The 16763-nt window shown below is 31.5% G+C and overlaps 1 protein-coding gene across 2 annotated transcripts; it reads left to right on the top strand.

Moving 5' to 3' along the window:
* The first annotated feature begins 204 nt into the window (after nt 1-204).
* LOC127728602 (uncharacterized protein C1orf131 homolog) lies at nt 205-14172 on the top strand. 2 transcript variants are annotated; one of them, XM_052236148.1, is made up of 7 exons: nt 205-243; nt 4104-4189; nt 5420-5802; nt 10199-10366; nt 11553-11639; nt 11961-12007; nt 14034-14172. In XM_052236148.1, exons 2-7 carry the CDS (start codon nt 4138-4140, stop codon nt 14152-14154), a joined length of 858 nt encoding a protein of 285 aa, XP_052092108.1. In that variant the 5' UTR covers nt 205-243; nt 4104-4137; the 3' UTR covers nt 14155-14172. The 2 variants fall into 2 exon arrangements, with proteins under 2 accessions (XP_052092108.1, XP_052092107.1); XM_052236147.1 differs by having other exon boundaries at nt 205-248.
* Nucleotides 14173-16763: the final 2591 nt, after the last annotated feature.

Below are 16763 nucleotides of genomic sequence, written 5' to 3'. Positions count from 1 at the left end.
TCTGTTACTATAGTTTGTCTAAGTTGGCATTGTAGACGGTCCGAGTTGGCTTTATAGAGTTTTGACGTCCAAGTTGTGTTTTTTCTGTAGACGGTCCGAACTGGAACTATTACACTAATATGTATGTTAGTCCTAGGTTCCAGTTATCTTCGGGCCGAGTTGTCTTGTATTCAATTGTAAAGGTACGAGTGTATATAAATTCGTATAGATGGCGTTATTTTTAAAGATGTCTGCGCCCATGAAGTAGGGTAAAAATTATCATAACTATTAAGATTAACAGCGTTTACCGCTGCTGGTAGATTGTTAGTCTCAAAGGGTATCATTGTCAACGTGTATTTGTTTCGTCAAACAGAAGTTCTTTCTCATTAATAGCTCAGTAGTGAATTTGTTAAGGTTCATCATAACAAATAGACAAATATGGCTGTATTTACACCTAACCTGTGCAGTTGGTAAAGTTTAAAGGCCTGGTATCCACTAGACATATAGAATGTATTAGCATTTTGTGTTTCAGAAAGATAAAATTCTTTTTTGGACTGTACTATACAAATCCTTGCACAGGTTTCACCGTTAGTCTGTACTCAGAACAGTTTTTGGGGTGTAAACACAGCCTTTTTTGTCCATTTGTAATGATGAACCTTAAAATGTCAATCAGAAGACAATTTGAATATGGTCATGTGTACACTACAAAATTACTCATTGTACTGACAAACCTGTTCACCCGGAAATTGAAAGGCATTGTAGGACCTAGATTATAAAAATTTAAATCTCTCTTAGATTATAATATGCTGGTTCACAATTAATCTAAAACAGCATTAAATAGACCAAGTTATGCTGTTTCACTCAGGTCAACCAGCATTAATGACCTCATTGAACAATTTACTGTGTTATAACAGAGACATATATATATATATATATCTTATATGCATCTTACATTAATTTGTAGGATCCTTTACAATAGATAATTCAGCTGATCTGTCACAATTACATCTTCATGCCTTATATATCATGTACTGTGTTACGACGCTAGATTAAAACTGACGAGGAAAAGTAACACCCGGCCACCAAAAGCTTTATTATTGTTGAGCCTAGTTGGTCGAGTGGTCTAGCGCGTCGGGCACAGTGCAAGGCGATTTGGTGCCACGATATTTCTCAGTGGCATGAGTTCGAATCCCGGCCAGGGAAGAACAAAAAATTTGCTAACACAAATTTACAGATCTAACATTGTTGGGCTGTTATTTAGACGAATTATATATACAGAATGTGTTTTCAGCCTTGTATGACCATCACTGGTGATCCGATGGATAAAATCTGTTGTAGAGTCGTCACTGGTTCAGACGTACTTATATATATATATATATGTCTCTGGTTATAAATTAAACAAGTTAACATAATTCCCCCCATCAACCAATGTTTAACTAGAATTGAAAGTTACAAATGTAAGTCTGTTTTAAGAACCATGAAAATTTTTCAATATACCAGTATTGACCACTCAAGGAGTATTGTCTGGGGCGGTATTTACCGCCAAACCTTGGTTTTAATAATATAAGCATAGGAAATGGATGAATATGAAAGTTGTTTTTTGACCACTTTATATTCGTGCATTTTCTCATACGTTTCCTATGTTAAAATGCTTTTTTATTGTCACAGAAAAATTTGATTGTTAAATAAATCATTTATGCCAATACACCTTATCACTATTTAGTCTAATTTGGGGAAAAAACAGTCACTTAGACAATTTCCTGTTAGGGTCAAGTGTTGCAAAAACAAAGGTCATCAGGAATGAGCTGAGGGAGGAAAACATGTAGAAAGTGAACATTTTAAAATTTGTATGGTTTATGATCCGATTTTTTTAGCACAAATTAAAGTAAGAAAAATGCTTTGTAGGAAGTGTTTACAATGGTTCACACATAACTCTTTGAAAATTTGTATGCACATACAGTACATTGTTTAAACAGGGCCCTATAGCTTCAACTGGTTTGAAAGAGCTGTGTAATTTCAGAATTTATCCGAAATGGAATAAATGGCGATAAGGTGTATTGACCTTGGGTCAACTGGCTTTACTCATTCATAAAAAAAGAACTCAAAATTTGCCTATGTACATGTACAGATGTACATAGTTTAACCAAGAGTTATATAATAAAAATGTAGATATACAAAGGAACAACATACCCCCAACAAATCAGTGAAATATTTCACCTATGGTAGTTACTAATAAATATTTTTTAGTAAGTAAGTTTGATTTATTCATTTCTTTCAAACTGGACATAATTATAAGCCATGCATGCATTAGGACAATTGTTTCACAATTTTCTTGTTGGGGCCTTTTATTGCTGACTATATACACTATAGGTTTTTCTCTTGTTGAAGGCCATACAGTGGCCTATAAATGCTTACATCCATTTCATTTGAACTCTGGTGTATACATGTGTAGTTGTCTCATTGGCAATCATACCACATCTCCTTATTTTTAAGTTGTGACTGATTTTGGAGATATGAATATATATGTATATAGAATATTTTTTGTTTGTATTGTTTCATATTTGTGAAATCCAGATCAAGCGCATGTTTCATTATGAGCAACTTACATTGGTTGAATTGCAGAATAAAATATTATGAACACTTTCCACTGGTATAATAACTACAAAAAAAATGTATGTACCACAAGTCATCACACAATTTTGTGACATTGTCTGATTTTTCATTTAGGAAATTGGTCACAGACTCGCAGATAGGGGCATTAGTTTTCACAAAGGAAACTTTTGAAATTCATATAGTATTTTATTCATCATATATATTACTACATTTTTTTCCTTATGTACAATTCTTACATTGAGTCACCGTAAGTTCAATTCTTTCTTCTATTTTATCTGATTTCAGGGTATAAACATTGTAAGTTCAATAAAAATGGTTGCTTTATGTATCAAAAATAAGATCCAAGTTGATACAATGTCCCTATAGATATACTTCCATTGAAAAAGCATTATCCAACAACTGGATGATCTGATAAACTTTCAGTTTCACAGGAAAATTGGAGGTTATTTTAGCAGATTTTTTTGTCTGGTTTAGATAGAGGTCATTGTATATTGTGTAGCACTTTTAGTTTATTCTTGTATTTTTTATATGACCGCAAAAAATTTTGCAGTCGTATATTGGTATCACATCGTCGTCGTTGTCCGAAGACATTTGGTTTCCGGACAATTATTTTAGTATTAGTAAATAGAAATCTATGAAATTTAAACACAAGGTTTATAACCACTAAAGGAAGGTTGGGATTGATTTTGGGGGTTATGGTCCCAACAGTTTAGGAATTAGGGGCCAACAAGGGGCCCAAATAAGCATTTTTCTAGTTTCATGACAATAACTTGTGGAACAGTGTATGGATCTCTCTGAAATTATACCACAAGTTTCCATACCACAAAGGGATGGTTAGGATTGGCTTTGGGGGGTTATGGCTCAAACCGTTTAGGAATTAGGGGCAAAAAAGAGAGAAAAAACAAGGGTGTCCTGGTTAATGGACAATTAAGTACAAATTACAGTGTAAGGGAGGTAATTCAAACACAACTTTGAATTACCTCCCTTACACTACTTTTAAATTATGTATAAAGAATTTTTGTATTGTCTTGAGGTGATTAGCTGTCAATTCATTTTTAGAAGTTACTATTTTAATAATTTTAAAAATGCTGATTAAGGTAAATTAATTTTAGCTATGATTATGGATGTCATTTTCTATTTTTTGGAAAAAAAGGGGGGGGTCAATTCGCAACAGCATAGTGTATTGCACAAAAGCAAAAAATTGAATATAAATTCAAATCATATAACCAATTCTAAGTTCTTTGACTACAGTTATTATGTGTCAGAAACCTATTATGTGTCAATATTGAATTACAATCCAAATTCAGACCTGTATCAAGTGCGAATATTGTGTCCATTTTTGCCCCAACTGTTCAGGGTTGGACCTCTGCAGTCGTATCCAGCTGCGCTCGGCGAAGCAATTTATTTTAATTTATTTTCCTTTGTACTTGCAATTGCATTTAACAATACTTTACGGATAGGAAAATTTCATTATCTTTCTGCAATCAGTTTGTTTTAATTATCTTGTACAGAGGTGAATATTTTATGAAGCTTAAGTGAACCAGAATGGATGATGAGAATGTCACATGCAGTCTTCTGAAGAGGTTACATGATTACAGTAAGTACAAATGAAGTACATTACAGAAAGAATGTTGATAACACAATTGATTTAAAAACTTGAGGAATCTATAAACAAGATGCTTCACCAATCTTAAAACCTTAAAAGTTGCTAAACACTTGTCTTACCTCCATGACAAATACACAACAGACAAAGCCCCCAACTATTATGTCTTTTGTGTGTAAATCACATTATATAAACTAATTGATTTCAGAATTACAAAAATGTAGGTATACACTGTGTGTTCACTTACAAATGTAGAAAACCAACTTATATACATGTTCTACAACAAGACTTTACAGTCATGATTCTGTTACATGTTCAATAAATTTCAACCAAAGATAAATAATTCGATAGATTATCATTCATTCTAATTGAAACTAAAATAACATTAGTGTCCTCACAAACAACATGGTATTGCTAGTTCTGTAAAATTCTAAAACATTTTTATCAGCCACCAAAACTGGCCTTTGTTGTTACTGTAATACTGCCCACTTTTTGAGCTGAGTGAATCTGATGTAGATACTAAAATTATTCCAGATATCTATTTGAGTACATACAATTTAAGTCCCTCTCCTTGTGCAATAGTATGCAAACATTTAACATCCACCCTTACAAAAATATTCCTCATCTAAACACAGCATTGTTTCGTGGATAAAAATGGCTAACGTAAATACAGATATCTTGTTTTAGCCAAGAACATTTTTTTCTTTGTAAAAGGCTTTGTTATTTGAACAAAATTTCCTCTGAAACTGACACCAGCAAGATGTCTGTATGGGTGACTTTTAATTTACAACAATGATGAGACACATTCTTCAATTCTTTTTTTCACTGTTATGCAGTATTTTGTCATGTTTATATATAGTATCCTAACATGCCTGAACATAGAAATAAGAAGATGTGGTATGATTGCCAATGAGACAACTGGTCAACTCTCCACCTGAGACTAAATGATGTAGAAGTTGTAAATTGTAGGTCACCATACCATGAATAGACTTTTTTTATAATTTTGAATCTTTGGTGAATAGGAAAATTTCATATTTTATTCTAAAACATTTACTGATTTTACAATAGTGTATAGAAATATTAGTTCAGATATTTCATTGTTTTCAATATCATGGATATCTTGTAAAACTATTTGCATATGATCCAATCATTTTTATGTCTCACATTTGATTCTTAGCATGTTCTATATATAGTAAAAAGTTAATTTGTATTTTTAATTGCCAGATGAAAGCCTTCTTGATGAAAATTTCACTAAGAAACAAATGAGAAAGAAAAAACAAAGAAAAGATGAGGATGATTCAAATGTAGATAAAGATTCATCAACCAGTAAATTTAACAGACGGAAAAAGAAAAAGGAAAGGAAGAAACAAAAGAAAGAACTTTTACAGAATGCAGGAATGAATGAAAATAATAAGAATGAAGATATATGTAAATTTACAGGAGAAAAAAGAACTCTTTTTGAAATGAAAAATGAACTTGGGTTACAAGAATTTGAGCAAAAGTTAGAATCAATAAAACAAACAACCTCAGAGAAAAGTAAAAATGGGAAACCTACAACAGGTCCTGAGGTTGTTGTGTATGAAAACCCCAGCAAACGAAAAAGAAAGGTAAATTATGATATATATTGATTAGATTTATATCATGTCTTTAGAATTTAACTCAGATTTGTATTGAAAGAATGTTGCAATTGAATTGTTTGTTTTTGAATAAAATTTTATGGTTACAGTTAATCAGTTATAGAATTAATTAATGTATCAAAGTACAATGGAAATATTCATTTGTTCACTTTTAAGAATTCTTTTTCATTGCAACAAATTTAAGTTGCCTTTTTTCCTATGAAAAATAAAGGAAACAAGAACATGTGTCCATAAGACACCATGTCCTGCTTGCACTATCGCATTTCAATGTTTAGTGAACCACGATATCTTGTGCAAAACCCTAATTTGGCATGTACATTTTAAAAGTTTACATCAAAATGAAAATATGTACTTATTTTCAAGTTGATGTGTCCACAACATCATGGAAACTACCTTGACTCAAAACTTTAATCTGTAATAAGGGACATACAAATAGACTAATGGAAGGACAAAATGACAGACGAACAGAGTCAGATCAGAAAACATAAAAATACTGAGAAATTTATAAAAACTATTGCTTTTTACAATTTCATTTAAATAAACATATTTAAATATTCTTCTGGAGGAATAAAACTTTGCTACTGCCTACAATACATGTCATAGTATGCTTTTTGGTGGAGCACACATATTATACTGAAACAAGATTACAAAGTATACGTAACTCAAGCTCACACTTACACTGAAACAAGATTGCAAAGTATAAGTAACTCAAACTTATCACTCAGTTGTTGAGCTCTTCGACTGAACATGCATGATAAAACATACATAGAAACAGACTATTTGATAACAACTGCCATTTCCTGACTTGGTATAGGACATTTTAAGAAAAAATGGTGGGTTGAACCTGGTTTTATGGCTAGCCAAACCTCCCGCTTATATGGCAATGTATACATATACCATAGATAAACAACCCAAATAATTGTTAGGTCTAATTGAAAATTTTCTTTGGTTGTATGGTATATTGAAATGCTTATAAGGGCCCAGCATTAAATGTAGGAGCCCTATAATATTTTGTGTGTTCCTTTTCTCCTGCAGTAAGCTTTTAAATGCATAAAATGTTTCATAGTTGACAACCATCATTTCGAGATTTGCATTTTTCACCTTTTTTATACGACCGCAAAAAAATTTTGTGGTCGTATATTGGTATGACGTTGGCGTCGTCGTCGTCGTCGTCCGGCGTCGTCGTCCGAATACACACTGGTTTTCGCACTCTAACTTTAGTTTAAGTGAATGGATCTTTTTGAAATTTGACCATAAGGTTAAATACCACAAAAGGAAGGTTGGGATTGATTTTGGGGGTTATTGTACCAACAGTTAAGGAATTAGGGGCCAAAAAGGGGCAAAAAATAAGCATTTTCTAGTTTCCAGACAATAACTGTGGAACAGTGTATGGATCTCTCTGAAATTATACTACAAGTTTCCATACCACAAAGGGATTGTTAGGATTTGCTTTGGGGGGTTATGGCTCAAACCGTTTAGGAATTAGGGGCAAAAAAGGGGGAAAACAAGGTTGTCCTGGTTAATGGACAAATACTTTAGTACAAAACATAATTTAAAGCAGTGTAAGGGAGATAAATCAAATTCATCATTGAAATTATCTCCCTTACACTGCTTTTAAATTATGTATAAAGTAATGGTTAATGAACAATAAAGATAATTTAAAACAGTGTAAGGGAGGTAATCCAAATACAACGTTTTGGTTACTTCCCTTACACTGCTTTTAAATTATGTTTAAAGAAATGCATATTTATAAAGGAAGACCAGTAAAAATATCTGCAAATGTTGCATCTTTTTTTTTTACAAAAAAATCCATATGAAAGATTTGACACTATATTTTTAATTCTATTATAAAATAGATTAAGTTAGCACTATGGTAAATTTAAATGGGTAATTATGGTTGCCAACTCCATTGGAAATTTGAATTGAGATTATGACCATATCTTGAGGGAAAGAATTTTTTTGGGGAAAAAAGGGGGAGGGGATAAAAAGAAATTGTGGGGGGTCAATTTTTTCTTATTTCAGATTTCAGAAATTAAAAAGAATTATTCTTCAAATATTTTTTTTTTTTCAAATTTCAAATATTGAAAAATTTCAAGAAGTAATCTTTAATTGCACAGTATGGCGCATTAGATTTGTAAAATCTTTGATCACATTTATTTATTTGTTATGCCGAATCTAACAGTTATTTAGATTTTTAATTTTGGGTCCAGTTTTCAAATTGGTCTACATTAAGGTCCAAAGGGTCCAAAATTAAACTTTGTTTGATTTTAGCAAAAATTGAATATATGAGGTTCTTTGATATGCTGAATCTAAACATGTATTTAGATTTTTGGCCCAGTTTTCAAGTTGGTCCAAATTGGGGTCCAAAATTAAACTTTATTTGATTTCAACAAAAATTGAATATATGGGGTTCTTTGATATGCTGAATCTAACCATGTATTTAGATTTTTTATTTATGGACCCCGTTATCAAATTGGTTCATATTGAGGTCAAAAGGGTCCAAAATTAAACTTTGTTTGAGTTCATCTAAAATTGAATTATTGGGGTTCTTTGATATGCCAAATCTAACTGTGTATTTAGATTTTTAATTTTGGGTCCTGTTTTTTAAATTGGTCTACATTAAGGTCCAAAGGGTCCAAAATTAAACTAAGTTTGATTTTAACAAAAATTGAATTCTTGGGGTTCTTTGATATGCTGAATCTAAACATGTGTTTAGATTTTTGATTATGGGCCCAGTTTTCAAGTTGGTCCAAGATAGGGTCCAGTATTTAAACTTTGTTTGATTTCAACAAAAATTGAATATATGGGGTTCTTTGATATGCTGAATCTAAACATGTATTTAGATTTTTGATTATGGGCCCAGTTTTCAAGTTGGTCCAAATTGGGGTCCAAAATTAAACTTTTTTTGATTTCAACAAAAATTGAATATTTGAGGTTCTTTGATATGCTGAATCTAACCATGTATTTAGATTTTTTATTTGTGGACCCCGTTATCAAATTGGTTCATATTGAGGTCAAAAGGGTCCAAAATTAAACTTTGTTTGATTTCATCAAAAATTGAATTATTGCGGTTCTTTGATATGCCAAATCTAACCGTGTTTTTAGATTTTTAATTTGGGTCCTGTTTTTTAAATTGGGCTTCATTGAGGTCCAAAGGGTCCAAAATGAAACTTAGTTTGATTTTAACAAAAATTGAATTCTTGGGGTTCTTTGATATGCTGAATCTAAACATGTGTTTAGATTTTTGTTATGGGCCCAGTTTTCAAGTTGGTCCAAGTTGGGGTCCAAAATTATTTTTTTTTTTGATTTCAACAAAAATTGAATATATGGGGTTCTTTGATATGCTGAATCTAACCATGAATTTAGATTTTTTATTTGTGGGCCCCGCTATCAAATTGGTTCATATTGAGGTCAAAAGGGTCCAAAATTAAACTTTCTTTGATTTCATCAAAAATTGAATTATTAGGGTTCTTTGATATTCCAAATCTAACCGTATATTCTAGATTTTTAATTTTTTAAGTCCCTGTTTTTTAAATTGGTCTACATTAAGGTCCAAAGGGTCCAAAATTAAACTTAGTTTGATTTTAGCAAAAATTGAATTCTTGGGGTTCTTTGATATGCTGAATCTAAACATGTGTTTAGATTTTTGATTATGGGCCCAGTTTTCAAGTTTGTCCAAGTTGGGGTCCAAAATTAAACTTTGTTTGATTTTAACAAAAATTGAATATATGGGGTTCTTTGATATGCTGAATCTAACCATGTATTTTGATTTTGGACATTGGACCATAATAGGTAAATTAAAAAAATTCAAGTTCTTAGACCACATTCTTTCTGTGTCAGAAACCTATGCTGTGTCAAATATTTAATAACAATCCAAATTCAGAGCTGTATCAAGCTTGAATGTTGTGTCCATACTTGCCCCAACTGTTCAGGGTTCGACCTCTGCGGTCGTATCAAGCTGCGCCCTAGCGAAGCATTTTATTATACAGTAGTAAGTCCAGAGTTATTGAAGCTTAGTCTTCAAATACTTGGATGATTGTTAACAATATATTTGTAAGCACCAGTTTTCTTGCTGTAAGCTTTGGGATGCAATAAAATTGTATACAGTTCTTAAATATTATGTACATATTTATACCCTTGCTTAGAAGAAAGGGATATACTGCTGAACCTACGTTCTTCGTCTACTTTCCAAGTGATCTTATTGTATGTAACGATATTGATTAGATTTAAATCAAACTAAGCATACATACATTGTTTATTCAAAGGAGGATAAATTGGAAGAATGATAATGTATTTCAAATACATATTTTCAGAGCATGTCTCCAATTGATATATACTATAGTTGTATATAAATGTTTGATTCTAGAATGATAAAGGATTTGGAAAACGTACAGGAATGAAGGATGGTAACTCTGATGAAGAATTTGACATGAAGAGAGCAAGATATGAAGTTCGGAAATTTGGTATAAAAGGTTTTGAAGGAAATAAGAAAGATGAAGCAATGGTGGCTCTCCTTGTACAACTAGGTGCAAAGGTATTGTATGGTTATAGATTTGTTGTTAAGGAAGAAATCTAAGCTGGAATAACTTTTTAGAGTTGACAATTGTGGACATTCAATATCTAAGGGGTGACAATATTTTGTTATACCAAAATAGTCGTAATTGAGCCATTGAAGAAGCATTTGCCTCACTGTAGTAACTGATTATTGTGTGTCTTAGATTCTAATGTGACATTGAACATCAATATCATATTGTTATCAGTTTTGTTTAGGACGACTTCATGGTACTTGGGTAATAGAAACTTATCATACACAAAGATTTTGAAAAAGAGAACACAAAATTTCCATTCAGATGAGTTTCCATAGGATTGTTTTGTTCTTTTCAAATTAAATAGAGGACAAATATTTGTATTTTGTCAGAGTTGTTGCCTACATTTTCATAGCATTTTGATATGGCAGAAGAGGTAGTTAAACTTTTCTTCCAAATGCTGGAAGGATAAAATTGAAAATGGAAATGGGGAACAACAACCAGACCAAAGAGCAGAAATCAGCCAAAGGCCACCAATGGGTCTTCAACACAGCGAGAAATTCCCACACCCGTCCCGGAGGCAGGCTTCAGCTGGCCCCTTAACAATAATGTTTACTAGTTCAGTGAAATGGACGTCACACTAAACTCCAAAACATATAAATGAGCCAAAATTTTAAAAAACATACAAGACTAACAAAGGCAAGAGGTTCCTGACTTGGGACAGGCACAAACATGTGGCAGGGTTAAACATGTTTTGTGAGATCTCAGACAATCTGAGAATTTCAGGAAAATATAAAGCAACAATTGGGTAACACATTTTCAGGAAATATTTTAGTGTTTTTTTTAAACTACAATAACGTACTTTTTATGTATTTTTTTAAATGCACATTAAAAATCAACTCTTATAAAAATATGAGAAAATGGCAATACAAGAATCTCATAAAACTGTTCACTAATGGTCACCAAATTTACCATTGTCAGTAAGCCTGAACAAAGCAAGTGCAGATCATGGCTGGGTGAATAGCCAGCTCAAAAAGTGTATGCCATCAAAACTTATGAACCATGTTTCATCTTTTTTTAAATGTTTTAACTAAATGGCAGTAGAATGTTCAAGACACAATTTTTTGTTAAAAACTTTGACTGGAGAAAACCTTCTATAAAGACTTTACAGGACCTTAATTTCTTGTGTTTCAGCCACCAAAGAACAAGTTTTACAATTATAAAGAGTTCATTGCAATGAAAAAAACTGAGAAGGCAAATGAGAAAATACAGAGAGAAATAGTAAGTAAAAAAAGTTAACACCTCTTTACTTAGACTTACTTTTCAAGTTGGTAAGGAATTTTATAATAGTTGGTCTATAAGATTGATTTTAATTTTAGATTTTAGATTTGTTCAGATAAATCAAACGAACAGGGGAAACCCATTTTGAATGAATACTTATTTTTTGTTTTTATTTTACATGTTGCATTTCTTTTACCTTTATGCTTCTAAATTTAAGATTTCTTAGACTTATTTATTTTTAAGAAAACTGTTATGTATTGAATAATGCCATTTTCATGATCATTAGTTAGTGTAATGAACTCAAACATCATTTTCTTACAGGATAGAAGCTTAGGGTATAAAGTGGCACCAAACAGAGGCAAAAGAAGGTATGGTTACAGTGTATCTTAAGCAAAGGTTACATCATTTTAAAGTAACAAAAATGTATTTAACATAAACACTTTGATAGATTATAAACGTTATTCTTGAAAACCGCTATAATTAGAAAAAATCAGACAAAGCATAAATGTTAACACTGTCAAGATCTACCTCAAAACAAAAATAATGAGCAAGACAAGATCTTCAAATAGGTCACAGTCAAAATTGTCATAGGAGCCCATATACATTTGTAGGAGTTATTGCCCTTAAATGACAAATTATTTTCTTTTGTGTTTTGGCCAAAAGCTACAGAAGATAAAGAGATACTGTAACAGTCTGAATTAACAGAAAGACCAATCAACAAATAAGTAACAAAAAAGAAAATTTTCAGTCCATTTCTTATAGAAGTTACTGTCTTTGAATGATGATTTTTACCCATTTTTATGTTTTTGGCAAAACTATAGTATAGAGTGAAACTAAACAAAAAAATGATCAGAAAACAAATTCAACAAAATAGAGATTTTAGTCATGAATTATATTTTTATTCTACAATTTTTTTTTGCCTTTTATCTTGAAAACCATAATAAATAGAGAGAAACTTTAAACATAAAAAAATATCAGAAAAACAAGGTCTACAAATAAGTAAACATGGCAGAAATAGTGGTTCAACTCCTTATAAGAATAATTTGCCCTATATGGTGTATTTTTATCAATTTTTGTCATTTTTGGCCAAAAGTATAGTAGATAATAAAAACCTGTAAACAGCAAAATTATCAAGACAAGATCTACAAATAGGTCAAAAAAGCTAAGATTTGAAACCCACATTTTAATTTAGTTATTGTCCCAAAGGATGATTTTTATCTGTTTTTGGCATTTTTGTCAACAACAAAGATAAAAGAAAAAATTTAAACATCGAAAAATGGTCTGCAGAAATATCAACATAGTCGAAATTGTCAAACAACTCCTTATAGGAGTTATTTCCCTGTAATGAGATTTTTTTTACACTAGTAGATAAAGAAAAACTGTAAATAGGAATAATTATGAGCAAGACAAGATGTACAAACAAGTCAACATTGCCAATATTGTCAGTTGACTCCCTATGTCAACGTATATTTGTTCCGCCTAACAGAAGTTCCACTGGAAACTTTGTTATAAACAATGTCATAATATCTGTTCCTGTTGGAACAAATATTCTATACCATTTATTCCGTTAGGAACATTTACTGTAATATTTATTCCAGTGGAAATAATATTCCAGAATATTGTTTCCATTTGGAACTTATATTATGAAGGAACTTCTATTCAATGACACCTATAGGAGTTTATATTTCAATGACAATTTTTTTTATCATTTTTTAATGTGTTTGGCAAAAATTTTGGAAGATAAAGAAAATCTGTATACAGCAAAAATTATCAAAACAAGATGTACAAATAGGTCAACATTTGAAATTTGAAATCCACTTTTTAAAGACGTTATTTCCCTTGAATGACAATTTTTACCCTTTTTTTGTATTTTGGGCAAAAACTATAGTAGATAGAGAGAAACTGAAAACATTAAAATGATCAGCAATAAATTAGAAAATAAAAAGAACAAAAAACTTATCTTAGTTGTGAATTATATTCTAGTCTTCAATGTAAAAAAAATGCACATGAGTCAAGGTGAGCAGCATAACCTCTTTTAGAGCCTCTAGTTTATCTATCATGACATCAAGGTACCTGTATTTGATGATGCTTCACATAAAGAACACATTTTTTTCAAGATCACTAAAAGAGCAAGTTTAAAGATGCCCATTCTTTGTCCTTAACATAATAGAATGTCGTTTAAATTATACAATGAAGATAAAATCAGAAAAGTAATTTGGACAAACCTGATTTATGAAGTGTTATTTTCATCCTCATTTTCATAACAGTTGAATTTTAAAATAAAACTGTCTCAAATGGAGAAATATGACATCTCCTTCAATGCACTGGTGGAATCTATCTGTCACCATTCATACTGATAAAATGTACTTAACCGTGTATTTTTTTTATTTGTAGACAAAAAGACAGGAATGATGTGGGTGGTTATGTGGATGGACAGGTTGGAAAGTTTAAAGATGGAGTACAGTTTGTTAAAAGAGCTGATCTCAAAGGCTTTGCAAGCAAAAGAAAAAAATAAAAGTATAAAAATTGTTAATTTTATTCAGCAATCTGTCCAACAACCAAGGAAAAGTTACAGGAAATTAAGTTAAAATGATGGCTTTAAATGTTTTATAACATTCATAATCTTCATTAGCTTACTTGAATAAAGTTGGGAACACAGTAAAGCATTCCACATTTGGTGCTGATCAAAAATATAATGGGTTACTAAGGTCAAATTGTGATTTAGATGCTTATTTTGAAAGGTAGTCATTTCTGAGGCTAAACAACTGATAACATTGCAGGGTTTCAAAATATATCAATAATATAAGCACAACCATTACTTTGAAACTTTTGCAAAGTTTACATGATTAGGTTAGTGTTAAGGGAACCATTAAGGGTAAGTTAATGATATTTGGCATTCTGTAGTATTAGCATTGGCACATCTCAGTTTCGCTCAGATTATTTGGCAATGGTCCCCATTGACTTTGAAACTTGCATAGTTAACATGTTAACATTTTTGATTACCGGTAGGTCAGTTTTTACAAGGGCACTTACAGTAAGTCAATGATATTTGGTATGCAGTTGTATAAGCATTGGACATCTCAGTTCCATTAAGATTATTTGGTCCTGGCCCTCACTCAGTCATGGTACATTGACTTTGAAATGTTAGGTAAATTTAGAAGGTTTACTGTTTTAATTTCATCACTTGCATTACACTATCAAAATCACATTAAGTCGAGACATATCTCTGTAACACAAATTTATTAAATACATGTCTATATATAATTTCATTTAAAGGACCTTGCTGAATATTTCAATATTTTGTGTGATTAAATATAAAACAAAATTTAGACAATCTAAGACTAGAATATTTTCCCCTATTCATGCCTTTTTTTACAGCATTAAAGTGACATGAGGAGTGATAACTGTGAAACAAGACCTTAACCTTATTATACACTCTGTCATCAGTTACTAACAAAGGTTAATTGGTCAGTAGACAGCTTAATAAAAAATAAGAAATTGTGATGTGATTATCAATAAGACACCAAATTACTCACATAGCCAAAAGACATCTAGTGGTGAACAGACAAACAAATAAACAGGTGTCTTAACAATATGTCAAGCTCTAAATTGTCTTGAATTAAAAACAGCTGTAAATAAATGTAATATAGACTAGAGGGTAATCATTCACTGAAACACAGAAATCCCGATAATTCTTCACAGGTCAATTTACAGTACAAAGAAGACTCTTACTATGTGAATGATATTAAAATTAGTTTTCACACCAATAGACACTGCTCTCATTTTTTGAAGTTTTTTTTTCATCGAATACATGTGAAATTAGTTCAAAGAAATTCTGTTCCCCCTTTTTAGGCCACCTGGCCCGAATTGCCATTGTGAGCTTTTGCCATCATTTGGTATTATAATGATAAAAATGAATAATAATATTACATTGGTAGCATTGAATAACATTGATTTCCCAGTCAAATAAAAACCGATAATTTCACATGTGAAATAAACGTGGTTATTTCACTCTCTGACGTCATACAACAATAGGCGTTGTCAAGACGTCGATAATGTCGGATCAAAACAAATTGTGAATGCGTAGAAAAAAGATATAGTTCCTTACATTTTCTACATTAATTTCATTAAAAAAAGCCACTTGCCAATGTAATAAAAAGAATAACTAATCAAAGAATTCAAATATCGAAAAATATTCAACTCGTGACCAAACAACACTGATAATTAACTCATGCGCTACGCGCATTCGTGAATTAATGTGTTGTTCGGTCACTCGTTGAATATTTTTCTCTATTTGAATTCTTCGATTAGTTATTCTATAAATAATAAATAAGCTTTATTTAGAGTCGGCATAGTATACAAATAAGGACATAACATAAGCTCTAATGAGCTTTTAACCGACATCGTATTCATCGTTTGTCGTTATCTGTTGTCCTCGACATCTGTTAACTTTTACAAAGATCATCTCTTCTGAAACTACTAGGTTAGATTTAACCAAACTTGGCCACAATCAACAAAGGAGTATCTATTTTAAAAAATGTGTCTGTTGACCCAGCCTGTCAACAAACATGGTGAAAATGGCAAAAAATAGAACATAGGGGTAAAATGTAATTTTTGTCTATTCTCTTGAAAACCATTATAGATAGAGAATGACAGTTTTGATGTCAACAGGTATTATGTAGGTCTAAGAATTCTGAGTATTTAGGCCCTGTCAGGTTTTCTCTATCTGTAGTGGTTTTTAAGATATTAGACAAATATTGCATTTTACTCCTATGTTCTATTTCACCACCTCGTCCATGTCTTGGCAGGCAGTGACATGGGATGCATTTTTTAAACTTGATACCCACTGATGATTGTGGCCAAGTTTGGTTAAATTTGGGCCAGTAGTTTCAGAGGAGATGACAGACGCCAAGTGATGGCAAAAGCTCACACTGTCCCTTCCAGCCAGGTGAGCTAAAGAGAAAATGATCAGCCAGATAAGATCTACAAATATGTTAACATGACTGAAATTGTCAGTTAACTCTTAATAGCTTTATTCCACTTTAATATTGATTTTACTAAAAATTGGCCATTGTTGAAGATGCAGGTGAGCGACATAGGCTCTTTAGAGTCTCTAGTTTTATC

Source organism: Mytilus californianus, unplaced genomic scaffold (genome assembly GCF_021869535.1).
Source record: "Mytilus californianus isolate M0D057914Y unplaced genomic scaffold, xbMytCali1.0.p SCAF_2, whole genome shotgun sequence".
Taxonomy (NCBI): domain Eukaryota; kingdom Metazoa; phylum Mollusca; class Bivalvia; order Mytilida; family Mytilidae; genus Mytilus; species Mytilus californianus.
This window is presented reverse-complemented; position numbering and strand designations above follow the sequence as displayed.

Bases quoted from the DNA above. Each gene is read 5' to 3' on its own strand.
- LOC127728602 (XM_052236148.1), top strand. From the start codon at position 4,138: ATGGATGATGAGAATGTCACATGCAGTCTTCTGAAGAGGTTACATGAT. The intron at 4,190-5,419 runs GTAAGTACAAAT...TTTAATTGCCAG, and splicing joins GAAGAGGTTACATGATTACA to ATGAAAGCCTTCTTGATGAA. The intron at 5,803-10,198 runs GTAAATTATGAT...GTTTGATTCTAG, and splicing joins CCAGCAAACGAAAAAGAAAG to AATGATAAAGGATTTGGAAA.